This window comes from Capricornis sumatraensis, chromosome 4 (assembly GCF_032405125.1).
Source record: "Capricornis sumatraensis isolate serow.1 chromosome 4, serow.2, whole genome shotgun sequence".
Taxonomy (NCBI): domain Eukaryota; kingdom Metazoa; phylum Chordata; class Mammalia; order Artiodactyla; family Bovidae; genus Capricornis; species Capricornis sumatraensis.
The window spans coordinates 126,158,740-126,185,506 of NC_091072.1; the positions used below are offsets into that span (position 1 = coordinate 126,158,740).

At 38.7% G+C, this 26,767-nt stretch overlaps 1 protein-coding gene across 2 annotated transcripts in view; it reads right to left on the reverse strand.

The window, feature by feature from the left end:
- The window catches only part of PPFIBP1 (PPFIA binding protein 1), a 197,717-nt gene that overhangs the window by 26,060 nt on the left and 144,890 nt on the right, over positions 1-26,767 (reverse strand). For both annotated transcript variants that reach the window (XM_068971086.1, XM_068971087.1), the window contains exons 5-13: positions 26,120-26,206; positions 23,876-23,989; positions 21,951-22,082; positions 17,375-17,467; positions 14,693-14,807; positions 12,930-12,962; positions 11,203-11,264; positions 7,833-7,917; positions 4,556-4,710 (exon numbers count right to left, since the gene is read on the reverse strand). In XM_068971086.1, coding sequence (XP_068827187.1) covers positions 4,556-4,710; positions 7,833-7,917; positions 11,203-11,264; positions 12,930-12,962; positions 14,693-14,807; positions 17,375-17,467; positions 21,951-22,082; positions 23,876-23,989; positions 26,120-26,206 — 876 coding nt within the window. The remainder of the gene's footprint in view (positions 1-4,555; positions 4,711-7,832; positions 7,918-11,202; positions 11,265-12,929; positions 12,963-14,692; positions 14,808-17,374; positions 17,468-21,950; positions 22,083-23,875; positions 23,990-26,119; positions 26,207-26,767) is intronic.

A 26,767-nucleotide genomic window follows, 5' to 3' on the forward strand; every position in this document is an offset into this window, starting at 1 on the left:
TGACAAACCTAGAGAGTGTATTAAAAAGCAGAGATATCACTTCACCAACAAAGGTCTACATAGTCAAAGCTATGGTTTTTCCAGGAGTCATGTACAGTTGTGAGAGCTGGACCAGAAAAATTGCTGAGTGCCAAAGAATTGATGTTTTCGAATTATGGTGCTAAAGAAGCCTCTTGAGAGTCCCTTGGATGGCAAGGAGACCAAACCAGTAAATCCTAAATGAAATCAACCCTGAATATTCACTGGAAGGACTGATGCTGAAGCTGATGCTCCAATAGTTTGGCCACCTGATGCGAAGTGCCAACTCATTGGAAAAGACCCTGCTGCTGGGAGAGATTGAGGGTGGGAGGAGAAGGCGGCAGCAGAGGATGAGACAGTTGGATGGCATCATCGACTCAATGGACATGAGTTTGAGCAAACTCTGGGAGATAGTGAAAGACAGGGAAGCCTGGCGTGCTGCAAGTCACAGGATTGAAAAGTTTTGGACACGACTTGGCAACTGAACAACAACAACTGACATATAGCCACTGTGAAAGTTTTAGGTGTACAGGATAATGACTTGACTTACATACACTTTATGTGATTGCCATAGTTGAGTTTCATTAAATTAACATTTATTACCTCATATAGATAGGTGAAGAAAAAGTTTTTCCCTTACGATGAGGACTTCTAGGATATACTCTCTTTTCAACTTTCAAATACACAATACAGTGTTAACTGTAGTCATCACGTTGTACATCACATCCTAGTACTTACTAATAGCCTTTGTACCTTTTGACTACCTTCATGCAGTTCCCCTTCTCATTAATACCTTTTTAATGACACATTTCAGCTAAATGTTGTTTTCTCATTGAACTGTTTCTCATTCAATTGAAATTTTGTATTTTCATTATGTAATTATGAGCAACATATATAAAAAGTAAAGATGCTATTTGATTCCTTCTCACAATTCCCTATAATAAAATGTTAGAAGAGAGATGACCAAAGAAGGATCTGTTAAATATAAAGAAGCCAAGATTTAATTGAAAAATTAAACTGTTTCTCATTCCGAGTTTCCCTAGATGGAACACTACATATTAAAATTAAGAAATGGTTTCAAGGCCGAGATCAAGCACAGGTGTTGTCAGGAAAACAGCCTTAAGATGAAGCCACAGGTGTGGCTTTGTTAAGAGAGGAAAATTTGAGGTGATGCTCTCCTTGAACGTTTCAAACAGGTCAAAAAACTCTAAAGATAAAGGGATATCTCATAGTGGCCTCACAGGGAACCTAAGGTTATGAAGGCTTTTTTGTGAAGATATTTGTGGATATGATTTTATCTAATGCAGTGTATTATACATTGATTCATAAGAAATTCTAAATGTTTAAAATATTCTGTTAATTTAGACTGAAGGGAATATAGCTAGTAGAAAATGAGAATAAATGAAGGTTTTGTGACCTAAATGGACACTCAACAGAAAACTGCTGCTGCTGCTAAGTCACTTCAGTCATGCCTGACTCTGTGCGACCCCATAGACGGCAGCCCACCAGGTTCCTTGAGGCATCCATGGGATTTTCCAGGCAAGAGTACTGGAGTGGGGTGCCACTGCCTTCTCCACAACAGAAAACTACTCATCTGCAAATAGAGGTTTCTTCTTATTAAAAAGAAGGATGGCTCAAAAGGAAGCCAAGCACCTAGAGGACTAGGCTCCATGGAATTGCTATGGACTAGTGACACACGTGTGTCTTGTATTTCTCTATTTTTCAATGGGAGTGCCTACAGCAGCTACATTATGTCTATCCCACCACTGTGTGCTGTATGTGTGGGGGACAGACAGCTTGTCCTTTAAGTTCCAGGTTCCTTAAATAGAATGGAATGGTATTCACAAAGCTGTGCCCAAGAAAATGGACCCAAAGAGCTTCATCTATAACTTGACCTGATCTGTATGACAAGATCCAGGGATGCTGATGCCAAATTGGGAAGAGGCTGAGGGGTCTTTGAAGAGGGGATGAATGTTATTTTCCATGGGAGAGGGATATAAATTGTTGGAGCCAGACAACCAAATATGGTTGCCCCAATATATCCCATCCTATGTATTTTTATGATATTGGCACTTGTTCATCAAGAGGTAGAGTCTATGTTCCCACTCTTTGAATCTGGATGGACCTGTGACCATAGGAGAAGAGATTCTACATGACTTCTGAGACAAGTCACAAAAGGTGGTAAAATCTGCCCAGTCCTCTCCTCAGGATGCTCATTCTTAAGACCCACCAGTACACGACAGGAAGCTAAGCAATCACATGCGGTTGTTCCAGGCTGAAGTCCTAGTCAATAGTCTGCCTCAACCACCAGACAAGTGAACAGAGTAGGCTTCAGATGACTCAAGCCCCTAGGTTTCTCACCATTTCAGCTGATGTCCAGGGGAGCAAAGACATGATGTTCCTGCCAAGCCCTGCCCAAACTGTAGATTCATCAGCAAAACCAATGTTGTGGTTCAAGCCACAAAGTTTTGGGGGTGGTGTGCAGCAGATAACAATAATAGATTTTGGTGCCACTTTGAAGTGAAAATAATATAAGTGAGTTTAAGACTGTTCATTTCCCTCAAGCTGCTTTTTTCAAGTTTAACAAATTGAAGGGGAAATTTTCTTCTTTTTTTAGTTTGAAAGTAGTCACTATTTATTAACTGATCAGATTACAAAAATAATCATGGTAGACACCCTAGTTCAAAAGACTTGTTGATCTGGTCTACTGTACTGCCAGCATCTCCACCTTCTACAAAATATGTGGCCTTTCTCTTCATTCCACCTTGTGAAGATAATTTACAGGGCCGTAGGAAGGTGTTTGCGGCTTTAAAGCATTTTCCAATACTACAGATCCCACGAAGCAGATCTTTTATGCAGATGATACCATATTTACCAAGTGATCAAGCAACCAATGTGTAATCTGTCAAGGCAATTTGCTTCTTATTGTTTTGCCATAACTAAGCTAGTAGATAATTCATTTGCTGACATCCAGTTTGGGTACCTCCACGCAATACCTGGCTCCATAATACCTAGCTTGTTAACCGAAGTCCATCACCTTTCTGTGTTACCATCACAAGTGACTAAAATTTATATACTCTCACTTTGCCCCCACTTTATTCACTGCCTACTTATTTTTTAGTAAGATTATAATCTCATATGGAAGACCACATCCATCTCCAAAGGATTCATATGTCTTTCCTGAATTATATAAGTGATTTTGACATTGTCCAAGTCTTTATTTTTTTCCTTTTTAAACTTTTTATTTTGTATTGGGGTATACCCAATTCTTGGGGTCGCAAAGAGTCAGACATGACTGAGTGACTGAACTGAACTGAACTGATACCCAATTAACAAACAATGTTGATAGTTTCCACTGAACAGCAAAGGGACTCAACCATACATATTCATGTATCCATTCTCCCCCAAACTCCCCTCCCATCCAGGCTGCCACCTAACACTGAGCAGAGTTCCATGTGCTATACTGTAGGTTTTTGTTGGTTATCCATTTCAAGTATGGCAGTGTATACATGTCCATTCCAAACTCCCTAATTATCCTTTCCTTGATCTTTTCCCCTGGCAACCATAACCTTGTTCTCCAAGTCTGTGAGTCTATTTCTGTTTTGTAAGTAAGATCCTTTGTATCATTTCTTTTTGGATTCCACATATAAGGGATGTCATGTGATATTTTTCCTTCTCTGTCTGACTTACTTCACTCAGTATGACACACTCTAGATCCATCCACGTTGCTGCAAATTGCCCAAACTTTTATTTATTAAAGAGAGGGGGAAAAAAAGATGTTTCAAATAAAGACCCAGAGGTCATAATGACTGCCAAGACAAAGCAAGTCTGTGATCCAACTGAGAAAAGAATCCATGTCTTTGTGGAAGCAACCTAGATGTCCATCAGCAGATGAATGGATAAGAAAGCTGTGGTACATATACACAATGGAGTATTACTCAGCCATTAAAAAGAATACATTTGAATCAGTTCTAATGAGGTGGATGAAGCTGGAGCCTATTATACAGAGTGAAGTAAGCCAGAAAGAAAAACACCAATACAGTATACTAACACATATATATGGAATTTAGAAAGATGGTAACGACAACCCTGTATGCGAGACAGCAAAAGAGACACAGATATATAGAACAGTCTTTTGGATTCTGTGGGAGAGGGCGAGGGTGGGATGATTTGGGAGAATGGCATTGAAACATGTATAATATCGTATATGAAATGAATCGCCAGTCCAGGTTCGATGCATGATACTGGATGCTTGGGGCTGGTGCACTGGGATGACCCAGAGGGATGGTATGGGAAGAGAGGTGGGAGGGGGGTTCGGGATGGGGAACACATGTACACCCGTGGCAGATTCATGTTGATATATGGCAAAACCAATACAATATTGTAAAGTGATTAACCTCCAATTAAAATAAATAAATTTATATTAAAAATAAAAGAAAAGGAAAAAAAGAATCCATGTCTTTGATGTTGTCAATAGCACTTTAACTTTCAGTGACAGAGTCTCTTTAACATGAAGAAACAATAAGTCTGTAAATACCTCTTCTGGAGCACTTGTGTTAAATGGGTCATGACTGGGAGATCCCCTTACTGGTGTCGGCGACAGGTTTTTCTCCAGATCACTAAAGCCCTGTGTGTCCAGCAGGGTGGAGAATGAGCTGGAAGGAAGCAGGTCTTCAAAGTCGCCATCTTGGCCTAGGAAACAACAAAGCACAGAATGGACAGCAACAGCTTTTCACTTTTGGAGGAAGATAAGAATCCCAATGATCCTGAACATAAAGAGTTTTCTGATCCTTAAAAATCAAAGAGTCAACTTCTGGCTTCCCTAAGAACAACAACATGTGCCCTAGGAACAGCATCTTAAACTGGGAGCACCTAAGGCCCAGGGGCTCTTGGGCCACATGAGTACCCAGCACTGGTATTAATAGAGGTGATCAATTAATTAATAGTGGTTTAACAGATGTAACTATGGACTCACAGCACTGGCATTAAAGCTAATTTAGTCTGACAAGCCTTCTATAATTTTGTGGCAGCATTTGGGGCTTTAAATATTTCACTTCAGAAATAACTTGTGGAGGAATTCCAGTAGTACAAAAGTGATTCTAAACAGCAACAGAGTCACACACAACTCCATTTCCATCACCACTATGCTCTTGAAAAAAATGTGCAAAGCAAAAAGGGAAAAGAGAAAAGATGATGACTCTTGGTCCTTCTTAAGAGGGTTCTTTATGCCATTCATTTCATTTTAAAGCAGAAAGAATAATGATCTAATGGAAAAAAGCAATCACATAACCAGCAAAGTAGCAACTCTGAGAATTTTTTTTAATGTGTCTAGAAATGAAAAGGATTAAGTGCTGAACAACAGTGCCAGACATTCTTTTTTAAAAAACAGAATGGTCCTTCCAACTAGTCTTTAAATAACACAGAATGGCAAATCATTTACTTGTTTAAAGATACTAACTAGACATAGCTTTTTAATTTAGGTTTTATTAGATTTTTACTCTAATTTTATTAGAATTGAGGTATTCTTAGAATTGCCTGAGGATTTTCTAAGTAAATATAAATCCTACTGAGAAAGCACTGTTGATGAAACTCTTCATTAGAACAGGACATAATTTCCAATGGTTTATAAAAATCCTTCTGTACAGGGTTAAAAACTCTCTCTTTTAACTAGACTATTATATGCATAGATTAAAAAGGCAGAAAGAATTACATGAAAATGCCAGTAGCGATCATGCCAGTGCAATTATGAGTGATTTTTACCCCTTTTCTCTATTTTCTAAAAGTTTTACAATGTAGTCTAATTGCAGAAATTAATCTGCTCTTCTTTCATTTTGAAACGTTATAGTATTGAGATTCTATAAAATTAAACAATGTTACAAATACTATGACTATGCAGAACTACTATGTAAAATATTTACATAATAATTTTATGTAAAAATTAGAGAATCTGTAATATTCCTTAAAAGAGACTCTTTGAAGGCATAGAAAATGCTGAGTGATGAGAACTGGCATGATAATTATAGGTTTATTTGCTCATTCAGATAACTATAAAGTCTTAATACATGCCAGGCTAATGGACAAAAACATGAAGATCCATTTTGTTCAAAGATTGTGGTCCAAAGGATTTTCTTTCTTTGTGAACCCATCAAAATTAAAATTTCAAAATCCCAAGTGTTCCACAAGTACCTTCCCAAAGACTTATTTTCACCACTTACTTGTAAAGTAAACAGCCCCACCTATGCAGTGTGAATGAACAAGAGAACTTCAAAGCTCTTAACATTTTTGCTTATTTTGAATGACCTCCAAAGCTTTGCCGTATTTGAGGATGGCCAACTGGCCCATCAGCAGATAAAATAATAATAAGTTCAACAAAATACAGGCTATTTTTACTTAGATGTTTTACAGACTTTTTAAAAAAAGTATTCAAAGCTGAACACAAACCCCTCAAGCCCTGCAATGTTTCTCCTCTAGGTTTCCCCCTCTTGGTAAGTGGAGCCATCCTCTGCTAGTTGCTTTAGCCAGAAATGCTCTTCTTTCCTGATGCTTTCTTCTCCTTCACTTTGCTAATCTAACTCATCACACTATTAAGTCAAGGGTAATGGAAAAGACTTTGATGCTGGGAGGGGTTGGGGGCAGGAGAAGAAGGGGACGACAGAGGATGAGATGGCTGGATGGCATCACTGACTCAATGGATGCGAGTCTGAGTGAACTCTGGGAGTTGGTGATGGACAGGGAGGCCTGGTGTGCTGCGATCCATGGGGTCGCAAAGGGTCAGACACGACTGAGCGACTGAACTGAACTGAACACCAAAATTGATGCTTTTGAACTGTGGTGTTGGAGAAGACTCTTGAGAGTCCCTTGGACTGCAAGGAGATCCAACCAGTTCATTCTGAAGGGACCAGTCCTGGGTGTTTATTGGAAGGACTGATGCTGAGGCTGAAACTCCAATACTTTGGCCACCTCATGCGAAGAGTTGACTCATTGGAAAAGACTCTGATGCTGGGAGGGATTGGGGGCAGGAGGAGAAGGGGACGACAGAGGATGAGATGGCTGGATGGCATCACCGAGTTGATGCACATGAGTTTGGGTGAACTCCGCGAGTTGGTAATGGACAGGGAGGCCTGGCGTGCTGTGATTCATGGGGTCGCAAAGAGCCGGACACTACTGAGCAACTGAACTGAACACCAAAATAGATTTCCAATCAGCACTATCAAATCTTCCCACTGTAATACTGCAAGGTTCTGGTCTCCCTTCCTTCCAACACTGCTGGAATAGTCCCAGTGGCCCATAGTCCATGATGCTCCATTTGTCGTGTCACTGACTTGTTAAGACCCTTCAGTGGATCCTCTGGGCTGGAATGAGAGCTGAACTCCTCACCTTGCATGATCTGGCTGTGTCTCTTCTATTATCTCATCTGTCTCACTCTCCCCTCTGCCCACTACCTTTCAGGCACATGTGTCTCCTTTTTTTTAATTGGAGTATAATTGCTTTACAATGTTATGTTAGTTTGCTGTACAATGAAGTGAATCAGCTCTGTGTACACACACTGAGGTCCTTCTCCACTCAGGCTCTCGCACATGCTGTGATTCTCTCTCTGGAATGTCCCCTATACATGGGGATGGCTCTGTCTGAACAACCAAACAACACTGTACTCAGCAGCCTACACTTTTCCTGGCAGAGAAGAGATGCCTAAGAACTTTGCTGAATGAATGGATGAGCCACCTAATTTGAAATAATAGCAATTGAGGCCAAATGTAAAAAGTTTACAGCCACATAAAATCAACTCAAGTAGAAAAGCTCTTAGAACTACATACCTTTTTTACCTGGAGCCAAAACCACTGTTTCTTGCATTTTCTTGTACCTGTTCAGGCACTGTCGAAGATCTTCTATTTTCCGATCCTATTAATAAAATAATAAATTTTAATATTATGATTTTAAAACAATAAAAGTAATTGTGACACAAAGAATGAACAGATGTGAATTATTTACATTATTCAAAAAATAGTTCTAAACTTTAATAAAGCTGCTAATGTCTAGAATATTTTTCCTACATACATCAGAGATATAGAAAAAGTACCTCTAAATTTAGAGATCCTATCCTTCAGCTGCCATCTTTAAAAAACAAAAACAAAACAAGGTAATAAGATACAAAAAAAAAAAGCTGAGGAAAAAATCAACTTTAATTACTCTCCTCCCTAACATAAGTCAGAGCTGGAAAGAAAGATCTATACTTGTTATCTTCATCAGCCACCATCAGTCTCCATCTGGTTTTTCCCTTCTTGCAACACTCCATCAAAGTTGCTTCAATTAGTCATCAGGGACCTTTCTCTTCGGGGCTTCTCAGGTGGCGCAGTGGTTAAGAATCCTCCTGCCAATGCAGGAGCTGCAGGAGACACAGGTTCAGTGCCTGGGTTGGGAAGATTCCCTGGAGTAGGAAATGGCAACCCACTCTAGTATTCTTCCCCAGGATATCTCATGGACAGAGGAGCCTGGCAGGCTACAGTCCATGGGTTTGCAAAGTGTCGGATGCACTGAGCACATGCACACGACCTTCTCTTTACTAAAAACAATGGACACTTTTCATCCTTTTCCGAATCTGATCTCCAGGTGGCACTTGATTGACCCCCACTTTCCTTCTTTCACTTTCCTCTCCACTCTTTCTTTTCTTCTGTCTTGATTTGTTAATCCTTGCGCAGATGAATATTCTACTTCCATTACCCCCCACTCCACCCCATGCTATCATCCTAACCCAGAATATGAAATGTTAGAGCTTCAGGGTTTTCTCCTTTACCCTCTTCTCTTCTCCTAGGCCCTCAGTGTGGTAGATTATAAACATGGGCTCCCTAGCTCCTTTCAACATGGATTTGGGGCATGACCATATGACCTACTTAGGCTAATGATATATAACAAATGTGGTTCAAAGCAAAGGCTTGAAAAGTAGTTGCACACTGGGGCGTTCCCTCTCTTGCTGCCCTAGGAACTCTGAGGCCACTACGTGAAGATGCGTAGGTTAGCCTAATGGAGGTAGGGAGATCATTTGGGGAAGACACAACCCAGTCTGTCAATCACCAGACATGTGAATTACACCATCTTAAACTATCCAGCTCCATCCCAGTCACCAGCAAATGGCAGAGGATCAGCAAAGTCAGCCCAGACTAGAACAATCTAGCCAATCTACACAAGTATGAGAATTAACAAATGTGATTTATTATGGAGCAAAAGCAAACTGATACATCAACTATAGTTTTGTCCCCACCAATCTACATAATTCAACTCTATCATTTCTCCTAAAACTGACAGCGTTCACTGCCCACCAACTTATAATCCTACATTAATCCTAAAATGTAGATTTATTTCCCAACTTTCTATGAGAAATCTCATTTTAATGTCCCACAAACACATCACAAATTGAATACATCTTAAATGAAGCTCATTATTCGCCCCTAGTACTTGAGTCTCTGCTTGGATTCCCTTAACTCTTTTATGGGTACCTTCATTCAACCCACTGCCCAAACCAGAAAATCTTTCCCAAATCCAAAGATTTAAAAATCTTGCTCACCAGTGAATTTCTCTAAAATCCCCCCTCTCCTTATTACTTCACCGCCACTGCCTTGTTTACACATCTTCATTTCTCACCTATTTTAATGGCCTCTTAATTGTTGTCTTCATTCTCTTTCTTTTAGTCTTGCTTCTATTCTGCCACCAGAATTGGCTTTTTAACATGGCAATTTAATTATGTCACTGTTCCAGGTCTAAAGCTGAGACCCCAAATTGTTAAATCATCAGCTTCACTATAGCACCCCCTCATACACTCATGTCCTCCACCTGTATCTCATGGCTCCAGAACTTTCCCAGTATGCCGTGGGTTTCAAGACTTGGTTTTGACTTGTGTTTTTGCTCATGGATCTTTTGCCCAGAACATTTCATTTTCCTGATGAATGACTCTTGCTCTCACTCAGGATTTGCCCAAATATGTCCTCTTTGAGGGCTTCTTGGAACCACCAAGAAGTCAGGTCACTCTTGGTGCTCTTAGAGAAGTCTGAGCATCTAATAAGTCCTCATACAACACTGGGAGTTTTGCTTGTTATTGTTGCTTTTTGAGAGAGAGAAATGAAAACAAAATGAATTTTAGTGTTGTTGTTTTTTTTTTTTCAAATTCAATCTATGTGGACAGCTTGCTAATGACTTTTTTATTAGATGTGGGGAGGACTAGCACAAATAAACCTATATATGGGTGGGTGGGTAGAATGAGTTTATTTCCATTGAATAAAGAACAAAAGAATGAAAGGCAATAAACAGAGTTAGGCAAGAAAGAGAAGGAAGCTTATGATGAGAAAAAGATCAAGACAAAGTTCTTTAGCATTGGCTTGGTTTTTATTTCCTCAAAGTTAACTCTTTCTGTGGGAAAATGTATCCTTGTTCTACTCATTAAGGGACATGGTGGGGGACAGTTCTGGTGACAGGACCTGAACCTGCCTGCTGGTATGTGGTTGGTCAGGGAAGCCGAAGAGACACGTTACTTTATTAAGGCCCTGCGTCCCTGCTCTGAGCAGAATGCAGAGAGAAGCAACGGCTGGAGGAGGAGCCCTCCTGGAGATGTTGGCATCAGGCCAGTGCATCTCAAACAAAACCTAGTGCCATCTTGATCATGGTGCCTGTGCCTGTTTCCTGGCATCTCACCACGCCGGAGAGCAGAGACAATCCCAGATGGGAAAGAGGCCAGCAGTGTGAAGCAAGCAACATGTTCATAGAGATTAAAGTCAACATGATGGTGAAGCTAAAACTGCCATGGCTACCTCCTTCAGAGTTCATATGGCGGCCAGAATTTCCAGGGACCACAGAAAGGATGTACTATGGACTATGTCCTTTCTTTCATTTGTCACCTGAATATAAAAAGCTGATCTGATAGCTTGAACACTTTCTCAATTCAAGACAGTGGGCTACATGGATGGATTCTCAGTATAGCTAGAGCTGCTGGCTCTACTTGCGCTATCCACATAGCACAAGTATGTCACTGACCCGCTGAGAGCAGGTCCACTTGGGCAGGAATTGACAATGCTTCCCCTTAATGTCAGTTGTTTAGGGGATGTTCTTTCAAACTGGGGTATCTGATGAAAACGCATGGAATGATCAAAATGATGAGGTAAACAAATCCAAATAAACAGTTAAATTTCACCTACATACCTTTTCTTCATTTGCTGCCATCAAAGACTCCACAGCCTTTTTCATTTTTTGTACTTCAATATCTGAAATATCACAACATCAAATCAGAAATGTGTTTTTTAAAACGTGTGAAAATAACAAGAAACTACTGACTCTTCATGTTGAAATGTTTTAAGGTAAAAATGTTAATAATTTATTCTGCTTTTTTTTAAAGGCACATTTACCATTTATATTCTCTTTTAGGGAAAATCTGAAAAACGAACACTTTCTATTATAGCTCACCTTAATAGTCATCATTCTAGAAAAAAAAAACAACTGCCCTCTCTCAAAGCAAGAGCAAAATCCTGATAAGAACGCTGAAGATGAAATTTCAGTGCCATAACAATAAAAACATGGAGTTTTAAAAGAAGAAACTTATAATAAAGCAGGTGAAAGTGATGAATGGCATATATATGACAAAAGCTGAGAAAATGTTCAGTTATAACCAAGACAGAGACACAAATGGTAACAGCCTGATGGAATGTGATATTTACATGAGTGTCATGCTAAGAAGCTAGCTGTAGATTTCACACAAAAGGATAATAAGTACGTTGCTTCATCTATAAACTTCATTTCCAGTACTATCTTAAAATATAAGGGCCAAAGTAAGTGATTCTCCTTAAAACTTGATATTGAAATAGCAAAGCATGCTACTTTAATCATAAAAACAAATATTTTAAATATGAAAAGTCAATCCAAAATGAGATCACAAATTAAAAAAATTAAAACAGAGAAAAAGTTCAGCTAAAATTGTCTGCTTCCAAGAGAAAAAAATACTGCTGAAGGTGAATTTTAACACAATGATGCATCATCCAGCAGAGATATAACATTTTCAATTACAGTATACTCTGTAGGAACTGCTTTTATTATTATTTTTTAAATGGCAAATTTCCTGAAGAATTTAACATCTGGAGGAAAGCCCACTAAGGGTTTATCTTTATCCTGCATTATATAATCTAGGCTCTGTTAGTCAGCCTGGGTACAATTTCTTTTGTAACACAAGAGGGTGTATTTACAGAACCCTCTAATGTAGATCTCAGTGAAAAAGTGGGCTACAAAACACTGGAAAGCAAAAGCCAGTTCAAAATAATTGTTAACTGTGGTAAATTTTAAAACCAGTAGGTTTTGACTTTCCTGGTGGCCCAGTGGTTAAGAACCCACCTGTCAATGCAGGGGACATGGGTTTGACCCCTGGTCTGGCAAGACATGCTGAGGGACAACTAACTCTGTGCATAACTACTGAGCCCATGCCTTCAAGCCCACACATTGCAGCAAAGAAAGCCTGCATGTAGTAACAAACACCCAGTGCAACCAAAAATAAATAAATTTTTTTTTTTTTAAAGCAGATTTTCATTGGAGTATAAACATTGTTTTCTCCTCTGACCCTGTATCTCAGGCCACAGAGAAAATGCTTCTTCACCTCCACCAGTCTAGGGCCGCTGCTGAATCCTGGAGAGCAAAGGGGCTGACTCAGGTACAATCTGCCAAAGGGCTGACTCAAATACAATCTGCAAAATGGTCTTTTACTTCTGCTTCTATCGTCTGTTAGTTATCCCGTATTGTGTAAATTCTGAAGAAATGAGGAGCTTATTGATGAAGCAATTTTACATCTTTGGTAAGAGAAATGTTTTAAAAACACATGCAAAGAACAGTCCAAGTAGTACTTTGGGTGAATGTGAAGGCTGATGGAAATACACCAAAAACCTTACTTTTGTCTTTGAGCTTCTTTTTAAAATTTTCATCTGTGCAGGAAAACCCATTGAATTGGAAGTTAGCATATATTACAATGATAATATTTTAAAACACTATAATTTGGTCTCTTTTTACCTAAAATAAAGAGACTTTAATCTCATAAAGACTGAATAGGAAACATTGTTTTATGACTAAGACCAGCACTATAATACCATATTGCTTTCTGTGAGGTTAGAACCTCATGTAATTAATCAGAAGACGTAAATCTGAGTTACTACCTCTGTTACTTCATCTTTCTGAGACTTGATTTTCTCATATTAAAATTGGGCCTTCAATGTACAAGTGCTTCTTAAACACTGTGATGAAAAACCAGCTAATGTTGTTATCAGTTCTTTTTATATTTCCATTACAGTCTGATCTATGACCCTCCTGAAAATGATGAGGACACTGCTTATGTCGTCTCCATCTCACCATTCAAGTTCAACAGCACTGAAATGATCCATCTCCTGTTCAACAAGATGAGTCCACTGATCACAGTTAGATGTTATGTCAGCATCAGATTCCATGAAGTTTCTAAACACTAGCTCTTAATGCCTGTACTTGTCTGGCAGGGTACTGCTAACAAGTGGTTCACAGACCAGTTCTGTTCACTCCAGTCACTCAGTCGTGTCTGACTCTGCGATCCCACGGACTGCAGCTCGTCAGGCTTCCCTGTCCATCACCAACTCCCTGAGCTTGCTCAAACTACTAAGTCGCTTCAGTTGTGTCCGACTCTGTGCGACCCCTTAGACGGCAGCCCACCAGGCTCCTCCGTCCCTGGGATTCTCCAGGCAAGAACACTGGAATGGGTTGCCATTTCCTTTTCCATTACTCAAACTAATGCCCATCAAGTTGGTGATGCCATCCAACCATCTCAACCTCTGTCTTATCCTAATCACAGACCAGTGATAGTCCTCAGATCTGATTTTGGGTAGCATTACTCTAACGTAGCCTCTATAGCTCACAAGTTCTATGAATCCATTTTTCTCTTAAGACTCTTGAAAGCATAACCTGCCTGTGAATGTCCCCAAAGAAAGTACATTCTATATATGTGAAAACAGAGACGAAAGATCCATTTCCCTCAATGTTAGACGAACTGAATTTTCAGATGGATAGGGAGTTGTGATACCTGCAGATAAATAAAGCCAGGGCAATCTAGAGCCAAGAAGACTATGGAGGTAATCTCATTCAAGCCCCTCACTGTACAGACAATTGCAATTTGGACAAGAACTCTCTCATGATGAGAATTTACCATGTAATAATTAACCATGTAGGCTTCCCTGATGGTTCAGACAGTAAAGAATCTGCCTGCAGTGCAGGAGACCTGGGTTCGATCCCTGGGTCAGGATGATCCCCTTGAGAAAAGAACGGCTACTCACTCCAGTATTCTTGCCTGGAAAATCTCACGGACAAAGGAGACTGGTAGGCTACAGTCCATGGGGTTGCAAAAGAGTTGCCACAACTGAGCAACTAACACTAAGACCAATGACTAGGCTTAATCTAAAATAAACATCCACAAATGTACAGAGGTGCTCTCCTCTAGCTGCTCAAGAGGAAGTTAACCAGTGCCCGAGCACAGTGAAGAATCTCAGAGTCGTCCCTGGGATCCCGGGCTCAGATGGCTTCTGCTGCTCCTCTCTCTTTTGATGCTAAAGTTATACATCATCTAACATCAACTTCTTTTATAGATTGTGACGGTTTTAACAAAAGAAGAAAACAAATGTTTAATACATATTCTTACCTCGATCAAGAATTTCAATCCCTTCTCCTTTCATCTGGCAAACCAATTTTTCTTGTAGTCTTCTCACTTCAGATTCCTTCTCTTCCAGTTGTTCTTTCAGAGATGTCAGCTCCTCCTACAAATGATAAATTCATCCAAAAACAGTAGATTATGACTAAAAGGGAATACTCAGAGAGTCTGTTAACTCTTGAGTCAATAATTAGTTTTCATGAATGAAACAAAAAACTACAAGAATTTAGACGCAAACTTCAAAAATCAGTGGCAATGATAAGCAGGAAGCAAGACAATTAATAAAAGTCCAATTTATAATAACTGTGGTATAGTTATTTCAAGTTTCTTTGTGACCAAATTAAAAATGAATCTTTTAAATTGTAATTAGGACTAGGGCAGCCCTAAGGTTTAAATCTTATGTTAAGTAAAACATCTGACCAAGTTAATCAAAGAAGATAATCAAATTAGATGCTTAGTGTCATAAAAGCAAAACAAAATACAAATTTGAAAAAATATATTAGACTTGCTTGACATTTATTCAGCATTTCAAGATGGTACTCATGTTCCCTAGACAAGATAGAACTTAATTAGTGGATAAGGCAGCAGGCAATAAACAACTTTAAGTCATGGGACTAAATAATTCCTTCTCATCACTAAGGTAAAAGAGTAGAATCTCCTACAACAATGGGAAAAAAAGAGATTCTTTAATCTTTAAAAAAAAAAAAACTACACAATTATTTAAGACCTTAAATCCAATGTTCTATTTACTGAAGTTTGTTTCAGCTTCATTTTGGTAAAGAATTATAAACTTTAGCAAACTTAAGTTTTGCTGGTTATATTTAACACAGGAAATAAAGCTATGCAATGCTAATAAGTGTGCCTTTATTTTCAATATAACATTTTATTTTCAGTTGGTAAAGAAACCTATTACGTTTAGCATTAAGAGAAGATGTAGCTCTCCAAAGTAGCTAAGAAGTTGGCCTATTATAGTTTTACTTATGGTGGGAATCGACACCAAATATAAGGAATTTTCAGTAGCACTGTCAGGAAGTGCTGCCACAAGCTTACTATGCTTCTTTATAGTTCTACTGTGCTTACGAAGCAGTATCATCTACTCACTACCATGGCAGCCTTAACTGCTGTACGCATTTACCTTTGAGAAAGTCTTGGAAGAATAAGATCGTTTATTACTGATACCAAAGAGAAGTCTTTCCCAGGTGAATGTTTGCAATTATTTGACCATGCTTGGATCTCATTTTAAGACAATGAGATTTAATTTATAAAGAAATACTTTTATTTTACAAGTTTATTACTTTTCACTATTTCATATGCTTCTGAAAACAATATTAGGGATTGCAATGTCCCTTTAATTAGCTTTACACATATTAAAAAAAAAAAACAGGGGACACACACAAAAAAATGAATGCACACACCACTAAAAACAGCATCACAGCAAAACAACACAAGCCAGAAAGCAACAGGCCATGGACCCATTACCCAAGGTCTACTACACCTTCAGTGATTCCCACTTTTGTTCCATCCGCTGCTTTTCATACTGCATCTGACCCACCTTGATTTTCATGCTAGAAAGTTTGGCCATTAAAGACTGGTAGAGAGACAGGAGTGAAAGAAAACTACAGATAGAAAAAGACAAGCTAAGTAACCAAGAACACAGCACCAGTTTATAAAGGAGGTTAGATAACTGAGAGAAAAGACAGGTTATGTTCTATCAAATTAGTTAAACCCTGATTCTTGTTCAAAATTGTTGCTGTTCAGTCACTAAGTTGTGTCCAACTCTTTTGGGACCCCATGGACCTGCAGCCTGCCAGGGTCCTCTGTCCATGGAGTTTTCTAGGCAAGAATACTGGAATGGGGTGCCACTCCCTTCTCTGCTGCTGCTGCTGCTAAGTCGTTTCAGTCGTGTCCGACTCTGGGCGACCCCATAGACAGCAGCCCACCAGGCTCCGCTGTCCCTGGGATTCTCCAGGCAAGAACACTGGAGTGGGTTGCCATTTCCTTCTCCAATGCATGAAAGTGAAAAGTGAAAGTGAAGTCGCACAGTAAGCGTCCGACTCTTCGTGACCCCATAGACTACAGCCTACCAGGCTCCTCCGTCCATGAGATTTTCCAGGCAAGAGTACTGGAGTGGGTTGCCATTGCCTTCTCCACTCCCTTCTGTACTTATTCAGAATGTGAAAGTCGCTCAGTTGTGTCCAACTCTTTGCAACTCCATGGACTATACAGTCCATGGAATTCTCTAGGCCAGAACACTGAAGTGGGTAGCCTTTCCCTTCTCCAGGGGATCTTCCCAATCCAGGGATCGAACCCAGGTCTCCCGCACTGCAGGCGGATTCTTCACCAGCTAAGCCACAAGGGAAGCCCAAGAATACTGGAGTGGGTAGCTTATCCCTTCTCCAGCAGATCTTCCCGACCCAGGAATTGAACCAGGGTCTCCTGCATTGCAGACAGATTCTTTACCAACTGAACCACAAGGGAAGCCCTTACTCAGAACAATAGTGTTTAAATTCTAGATGGTCTCCAGCTTGGGGAAAAACTTTGTTCACTTGTACAATGCCTTAAAATGTCTTCTTTATCACATTCTAAGTAGAAAACGTATTTTATCTATATTATTGATCATGGATAAGTAGTGGAGCCACTTATATAAAATTTTTCGCCATTGTGAAAACTTACCTTGGTAGATTTCAACTTTTTCTCATACTGAAGTCTTTCATTTTCCATTTCACTGACTCTCAACCTCAAATCATTGATCTCCTGCATTAGCCCCTGTCCAAAAAGAAACAAGGAAATACATTAGGAAAGCAGTAAACACCTATTTTACCTACCAAAATTGCAGTTTGGAAATCCTCAGTCAGTGGCTCTTGGGTTATAGCTGGATGAATGAGATTAGACAAACGGGAATGAATGCGTCTCCTTGAGAATCTTTCCAGTGAATCTTTCCATGGATCCACTGAAAGATCCATTGAATCTTTTCATTGAAACCATTGCCTCTGCCCTAAAATGATGGGATTGATTATGGAAATGAAAAGTGACAATAATTTTTAAGAAAGGTAACTGATCACTTGTTATCATTAAGCAAATATTTCTAGATTAAAAATCACTATATCAATTCCATCTTTTTAAAATAATCCAGAGAAATTTTCTTTAGGAAAGTCATTTACTTTAGGGCCTTTTCAGCAATATATGGATATTTATAAAAATATTTTTCTAATTTCTTAATTTGTCTACAAAAGATACGTATTGTTCCTCAACCCAATCTGGGAGAAATGAATGAACTTCAAACACTTTAAACCAAGGATTCTAAATTTGAGGGTAGATGAGATCCCTGTCATTTACAAATATATTCAGCATCATAATATAATTTTATCTTTGGAAAAATGCAAAAGAAAGCAACCCTAATGTTTTCATAATACAAATACATACACCTTTTTTACTTTTATTTTAGAAAATCTAATTTGTTTGTAAACATTGTCTAAATATTCTGAGCGATAGTGACATATTTTTGTCCACAGGCCAGAGAGTAGGAAAAAGAAATTAGAATGCAGAACAATACTAAGTCATCCAGAAGAAGAGCTCAAATAGTCTGTGAAGACGCCTCTTCTCTAACAACAAGGTATGAAGCTTCCATCAATGGTTAACATGTTATTGTTCTTCTCAAGATATTTATTCCTGAGCCACAGATTCACAGCTAACAGAAAAGAATTACACAAGAATGCTATAAAAAACAAACAGAACAATGCTATTAAAGTGTAATGATTCAACTTCACAGAGGCCAGGTAAAGGATGCTCTAGTGAAATATACTTCTCAGAAAACCTACAGGTTTTTAAATTGTAGTTTCTTGTAAAATGAGGCAAATTATTACCTAGTATTACATAATACTTTTAAATATTATAACTGTTAATACAGTGTATCAATAAGAAGCTATTTTCTGTTTATGAATGACATAAATAACTGTTTGACATCATTTAATAACATTTTAATTGTGATTAAGTTGTGATTTAGTTTATCTGTAAGTTCAAAATTCAAGTAAAAGGAAAAAGCCAGTTTCTCCTGTTCATTTATCTACCATTTATTAACCACTCTTGCATAATACGAGTTCTTGGTAATCTTCTTTAATCAATCTGGTCTTCCACAGATATATTTTCCCACTTATTGTTAAAAGTAAATTCTATTTGGATTGGAAGTCTATTCGGATTGTTTCAGTTCTGTTGTTGAATTGTTGATTGTTGGAATTCCTCAGCTTTGAATTCTATTTGGATTGTTGTATTTTACCACTTCCTTTAGAAATAATGGCAATTTGTAAAGAAGAAACAAATGAAGAAAACAGAATTATAAATTGAGGTCATTTTTCTATTAAAAAAGAACTACCCAATTATCCCTTCAGGCAATACTGTAAGTATGAACATAAATTTTTAATCTGAAAGAAGCCCTATCTTTCCATTATAACTCAAGCTAGAAAACCTGGACATAGCTCCAAATATGAAACTTTAAAAAATGTAATACAAATTATTTCCAAGTAATTTCTTATCAGAAATTCAGTACTTTTAAAAGTGAAAATCCTTGTTCTATTTCCCTCTTCCTTTGCAGGAAACTAGGGCTCCACAGAAACTCATTTCTGATATCTGTATTCTTACCAGAAGGGGGCACTGTTGAATGATGCTAACCACCTATCAGCAATTCCTGGGATAGGCAAGCCCTCTCTTCCAAGGTTTCAAGACTTCTCTACCCCTAATCTTTTGGAAGTGCCTATACTTCTACTTCTTCCTCACACTCCACTGTTTTCTTAGAAATTAATCTCCAGATAACCTAAAATCTTAAGACAAAGTTAAAGAATTTTAGATTCATGAAACAGCCAGGGAAACATTTCAATTAAGGAAAAGGTAGGAAAATGAGCATATTTAATTTTAATTTTTTTAGTTTTAATCTTAAAGACTACTTCAATTATTTTCATATATAAAAGCAGTTTATAATATCCCATAATCATCTCTAAAACGCATGCTACATCTTACCAATAGTGCTGAATGTTTATTAGAAACACACAAAAAAAGGTTTTACAAAAAATGCAGACAAACTCAAGAGATAGAAATATTGCTCTGGGATCTTATAAAAAAATCATAAAACAGCTAGCTACTTCAACTTAGTCCTAATGGTTGGTTAACATCTTGTATCCAAATTAACCACAGTTGTATGGGTTAAGACTTTCCCTAAACTGTGTATGTATAGTAAGCCCACCACTTAATGCTCCAACACTGCTACCTTCTTTCCTGACACCAGAGTTAGCTCTACTGCCACCTTATCTACCTATTGACTGAATTCTAGCACCATTTTATACAGCAGCTGTGGAGTCAGGGAAGGACAGAAAGGGAAAAGAAGAAATATCCAAAGAGATTTTTAAAGAAGACACAAAAGCAAGAATTTTTAAAAAACTAAGTAGTTTTCTAAGTTTTAAAAGCTCCAGTTTCAGTTAAACGAAAAACATACTAACATAGGTGACTGATAAAGAGCTTTAAGATTAAAATGTGAGCTAAGTTGGGATTTCCTTTTGCTACTGAGGAAACAATACATATACCAAGACTTTCCAGTATAGTTATATATTTGACAGAAAATTTAACTTTAAAAATAGCAATGAAGTACTTGTTGTTGTTCAGCCACCAAGTCATGTTTGACTCTTTGCAACTTAAGAGTATAAACCTTATTAAATTCAGATCTATGAAGGACTTTCATACAGTGGAAAACATGTAATATTGCTCATATCAAGATGGCATGCAGTCAGCATAAAATAAATATTTGAAATGAAAACAGATGGGAACAGTAAGTAAATGATTTCTCTTCTCTCCTTCTTGGTGCCCATTTTGTAGCTAAGTATGACATTTCTCCATACCCAATCAAGCAAACAAAATAAAGAAAAATGAAGAGATGGCCCTAGGAGAGAAAAAAATTTCTACAGCTCTTTGTATTTCTTTTCTAATGAGTAGATTTCATATGGATATACTCTGCACTGCACCTCCTGACAAAGAGCAGTTAACAAACTAGAAGACCTCGAGTAACAATAAACTAAGTTGAAAAGAACGCATGTTTAGCCACGAAAAGGGGTACTTCAGGTTGTAAAATCTACCCTGAATTTCACAAAAGTATAATGAGCTGTATTTATTAACTGGAATGACTTACATGTGGAATAGACCAAAATTAAAAGTGCAAATTAAATGACCTCTAAAATCTGTGAAATAATGAAAGCATGTTTGCTATACCTATTTAAAAATCTACTTATTATATAGTACATAATCAATGTGCCTAAATAAGAACTATTAGTAAAGTCATGCACTTGAATCCATTATTTCCACAAAGAAGAGAATCAGTATGGATGAACAGATGAATGGACAGACAGATGGATACATGAATGGCAGACAGGTAGATGTCCAAATGTCCTAAAGTCAAAAGTATTTTTAAAGGCGAGTGAAAGGATTAATATTTTATATCAAAAGTCTCAAAATAAAAGTTACTATTATCATTTAGTGATTAAAAAGTTAATGTAAGCTTATTCTTAAAAAGAAGTATGGATAATGAGGGCATATAGTAATTAACTGCCTCTCCTTCACAACTCCAAGGAATTTCAACTTGTTCTAGAAATATATGTGTGTGAGATATATAAGTATGCATATATATAAATTAAAATGAAAGTGTTAGTTGCTCAGTCATGTCTGACTCTGTGACCCCACGGACTATAGTCCGCCAGGCTCCTCTTGTCTATGGAATTCTCCAGGCAAGAATACTGGAGTGGGTGGCCATTCGCTTCAGGGGATCTTGTCGACTGAGCGATGGTCACCTGCTTTGCAGGATATCTCCCTATGAATTGTAATCCTCCAGGTTTCTCTGTCCATGGGATGTTCCACGCAAGAATACTAGAGTGAGTAGCCATTCCCTTCTCCAGGGATTTTCCCAAGCTGAAAATCGAATTGAATTGAAAAAAATTGAATCTGGGTCTCCTGCATTGCAGGCAGATTTTTAAGCTGTCTGAGTCACCAGGGAAGCCCTGTATCTATATATATATACGTATGTGTACATATATGTGGTTAAAAATCTGCCTTCAGACGTGTCCAACCCTTTGCGACCCCATGGACTGTAGCCCACCAGGCTCTCTGTCCATGGAATTCTCCAGGCAAGAATACTGGAGTGGGTTGCCATTTCCTTCTCCAGGGGTGTGTGTGTATATGTTTATGTATATAGAGCGAGAGAAAGGGCACCACTTACCTCTGTGTCTCTGAATCTATCTTCATAATCCAATCTGTCCTTCTCTACAGCTGTCAGTTTTAACTTTAAGTTAGATATTTCAGCCATCAGATCCAACTTCTGAGTTTCTAAGGATGTCCTACTCAGAAGCTCCTATTAGAATTGAAGAGATACATGCAAGAGTTGCTTTATTATAAATAGTCACATATGGATGTGTCTTTCTTATGACTGTAAAACAGTACTATTAAGTAGAGGATGTGAAGATTAATTCTAAACAGATACATCTGGAAAAATTATTTGCTTTAGTTAACCTTCATTGAGCCAAACTAGTGTTCAATAATAAGCAGCATATGTCTCCTTCTTTAGGAGACATATGTTCTATTGACAAACACATATATAAACTTACATATTCTTAAGCCTGTGATAACACTGATGATGATATTATGTTTGCTATGTGAAAGGTACTGTTCTTACATATACTAAATGGTTCAATCCTCAAAACAACCTTATGAGATAGAAACTCATTAGGATAACCCATGAATTATCCTTCTTCAAAGGTTGAGCCTCTTGATGAAAGCCAAAGAGGAAAATGAAAAAGTTGGCTTAAAACTCAACATTCAAAAACTAAGATCACGGCATCCGGTCCCATCACTTCATGGCAAATAGACGGGGAAACAACAGAAACAGTGAGAGAATTTATTTTGGGGGGCTCCAAAATCACTGCAGATGGTGACTGCAGCCATGACACTTGCTTCTTGGAAGAAAAGCTATGACCAATCTAGACAGCATATTAAAAAGCAGAAACATTACTTTGCCAACAAAGGTCTGTCTAGTAAAAGCTATGGTTTTTCCAGTTGTCATGTATGGATGTGAGAGTTGGACTGTGAAGAAAGCTGAGCGCTGAAGAATTGATGCTTTTGAACTGTGGTATTGAAGAAGACCCGAGAGTCCCTTGGACTGCAAGGAGATTCAACCAGTCAATCCTAAAGGAAATCAGTCCTGAATATTCACTGGAAGGACTGATGTTGAAGCTGAAACTCCAATACTTTGGCCACGTGAAGCAAAGAACTGACTCATCTGAAAAGACCCTGATGCTGGGGAAGATTGAGGGCAGGAGGAGAAGGGGACAACAGAGGATGAGATGGTTGGATGGCATCACCGACTCGATGGACATGAATTTGAGCAAACTCCGGGAGACAGTGAAGGACAGGGAAGCCTGGCATGCTGCAGTCCATGGGTCACAGAGAGTCAGACACAACCAAAGGAACAGAGAGGTTAAGAACTTGCAGAAAGTCATTACATCAAAGAAATGGCAAAGCATGGACTCAACTTAAATAGTCCTACTCCAGTGTGTAGTCTACCTACTGTATTACAGGTCCTCTGGTAACCAAGCATCATATATGTGTGTGTGCCCACATACGTTATGCATTTTTTCCACTAAGAGTCATATAAGGTACTTGTGTGTTAGTCACTCAGTTGTGTAGGACTCTTTGGCACCCTACGGACTGTAGTCCCCCAGGTTCCTCTGTCCATGGGATTTTCCAGGCAAGAATACTGGAGTGAGTAGCCTTTCCCTTCTCCACGGGAATCTTCCCAAGCCAGGGATCGAACCTGGGTCTCCTGCAATGCAGGCAGATTCTTTACCATCTGAACCACCAGGGAAGCCCTTTTTCCTAATCCTAAAATATACACTCACGGTTGGGAATGAGGCAACCATATGAAAGCATAAAGAAGAAAACTGAAATCATAATATTTTATTCCAGACACTAATTACAACGAACACTTTCTATTGTGTGTATGTGTTTGGAGACCCACAACTCTAGGTTTTTGCTTCAAATAAGCCAGTCTAAGTGAATCATACAATTCACCACTGTATCAGAGCAAACACAACATATAAATGTAGCATCTCAAGCAGTTCAGCAGGGAAGCCCCACCTCTGAACATACCTGCTGCAGCATTTCTTCTGTGGCATTCAACTTCTCTCTGTGCTCTTCAAGGCAAAACTCCAGATCGCGAATCTTCTCTCCCTGAGCCTCTACCTGGTCTGTTAACACACTCACCTGTATACAGAGCAAAATACTGTCATGGGTTAGGAAGAATTTGGGTCCCACTGTCAACTTTTATCTGTCTACAGAGAACAAAAACTGGGATGATGTTACCAATCATTTGGTTGTTAAAAAAAAAAAATCTAAGAATTAATAAGAAACCAGCCCTTCACAAGCTTATTCATATCAAGTGTGTTGGTTTGAGGATTCCTCTTCAATTTTTAAGAAAGTTAGGGCTGCACTGGGGATGTGCAACACTTCATAGGATAAAAACATTGCAGCTCTTTATGAGAAAGAGCATGTATACAAATTATCTTTTTCGGAGGGTCCGGTGAGGATGGGAGACAGTATTAGAGCTTAAGAGAGGAAATGGAGTTAATATTAGAAACAGAAGTCCTCAAGGATTATTTAGTTTAGTTTAGTTTTGTTTTCCCCCCAAGCAGTCCATAGAGGGCTTCCCTGATAGCTCAATTGGTAAAGAATCGGCCTGCAATGCAGGAGGCCTGGGTTCGATTCCTGGTTTGGGAAGATACCCTGAAGAAGGGAAAAGCTATCCACTCTAGTATTCTGGCCTGCAGAATTCCATGGACATGGGGTTGCAAAGAGTTGGATATGACTGAGCGACTTCCACTACTGACTGAAAGTGGTCTGTATCATTTATTTACTGAAGTAAATAAACATTATATTAGTTTTAGGTATTCAATGCAATAATTTGATACTTGTACACACTACAAAGTGATCATAACAAGTCTAGTCACCATCTGCCACCATACAGTTGACTCCCTGCACCCATTTCAACTATCTGCTAGCACCTTTCTTCTCTGGTAACCATCAACCTGTTCTCAGTATCTGTGAGTTTTTTTTTTTTTTTTTTTCTCATTTGTTTTGTCTTTTAGATTCTGCATATAAGTGAAAACAAGTGGTATCTGCCTTTCTCTGTCTTGACATTTCATTTAGCGTAATACCCTCAAGGTCCATTCACATTGTCACAAATGGGAAGATTTCCTTTTTTTATGATGGAGTAGTATTCCACTGTAAATATATATACTATATACCACATCTCCTTTTTCTTCTTTTTAGTTTAAACTTTTTGTTTTGTATTGGGGTATAGCATATTAACAACGCTGTGACAGTTTCACGTGAACAGCCGAGGGACCCGGCCATACATATATTAATACATGTATACATTGTCCTGCAAACTCCCTTCTCATTCAGGGCTGCCACACAACAAGGACTATTCAATTTTGATACCTGACAAAGAATACAGAAAAGAATCCTGGGAATCCAAATTCTATGAGATCTTTCATGATCCCACTGTCCACAAACGTGTTCAAAAGCCAGGATGTAGCTCAAAGGTCCAAGAAGAGCCACTGGGTTGGTCTTTCATCCTCAGTGTTATTACAAATCTCTGAGCTTTCCTTCCAAGGATCACCAGCCTAGTAAATATGCTTTCTACCGCCCCCACCCCCCGCCCCCGCCCCACCAACCACACAGCTTGTGGGATCTTAGTTCCCTGACCAGGGATCAAACCCAGCCACAGCAGTGAGAGCATTGAATCCTAACCACTGGACCATCAGGGGATTCCCTAAGCTTCAGTTCTTTTAGCTCAAAATACCAAAGTAAAACTATCTGTCAAGGATTTAAAAGACTGTGAAGGAGAGGAAAACTCTAATTTAACCTACAAATAGGACCCCACTACCCACTTTGTGTTGTTTGGTCCATGGCATCATTTTTCAAATTGAAAAAATTAAATATATATTCAGATTCAGAAATCCTTATTCATATTTATGAAATAGATATATGAATATATAGACACACATATATATACACATATAGTTACAAAGTCAGAATTTCTGCTACATATATATATTTTTAAAAAGATCATTTATCAGAAAATCAGATGACATTGCGCCTATCACCCAGCTGGCCCTTGAAGAGCAGAGGCTAAGGGCTGCTCACTCTAGACTGGGTATGCATACCATCGTTCCGTCATAGTCCTCACCGGTCCCTAATGTGGATAGATGGCCCTGTACTTATTTCTATTAGCAGTCTGGCTCCTATAAGCAACTGAATTCGCCACCCCAATTTACAATGGTCTTTGTAAGTTAAGTCATGAGGGGAAAAAAGCATTTAAAAATCACTTGCCTGAAGAACGAGGGATTCTTTATCATTTTCTAAACGGGCCAATCTTTCTTGATACACATCTCCGTTCCCAGGGAGGTGTCCATTTGTCTGAAAAAGGAAGTGATACGTGTAAGCCTGACCCTCTTTAACACTGAACTACTGTGGAAAAATAAAAATTGCATATTTTTTAATCCAAGGAACCTGAATCGAATTCAGCACAGCTGTTACTATTAATACAAAATATTAGAATGCAACATAGTTCATATAAAAACAGCGGCAACAACAACAAAGCACTTCTTATCAAGCAGAAAATCATGACCCCAAAGGGACAGTGGCTACTGAGAGTCACTGACAGTGAGTACCCACCTGAGACATGCAAAGCTTTGTGAGCATGTGCTTGGGCACAAAATCCCTCTTTCTCCTGAATGCCATGATCAGTGGGAATGTACTGAGAGGCCCTTCTAATCCTCCCCTCTCCTCTCACAGTCCCAAATCCAGGGCTGCAAACGCTGGCCTTTAAATGCGAGACTGCAGGCTTCTTCCCACTACTCCAGTCTCCAAATCACAAAACAAATGTTTCCTTTCTCCCTGAAGCCTTTCTCTGTTTTTCTTTTCAAGACCTTAAGCACTGAGTCCACAATGTCCTCCACTGGCAGCACGGGCCAAGTT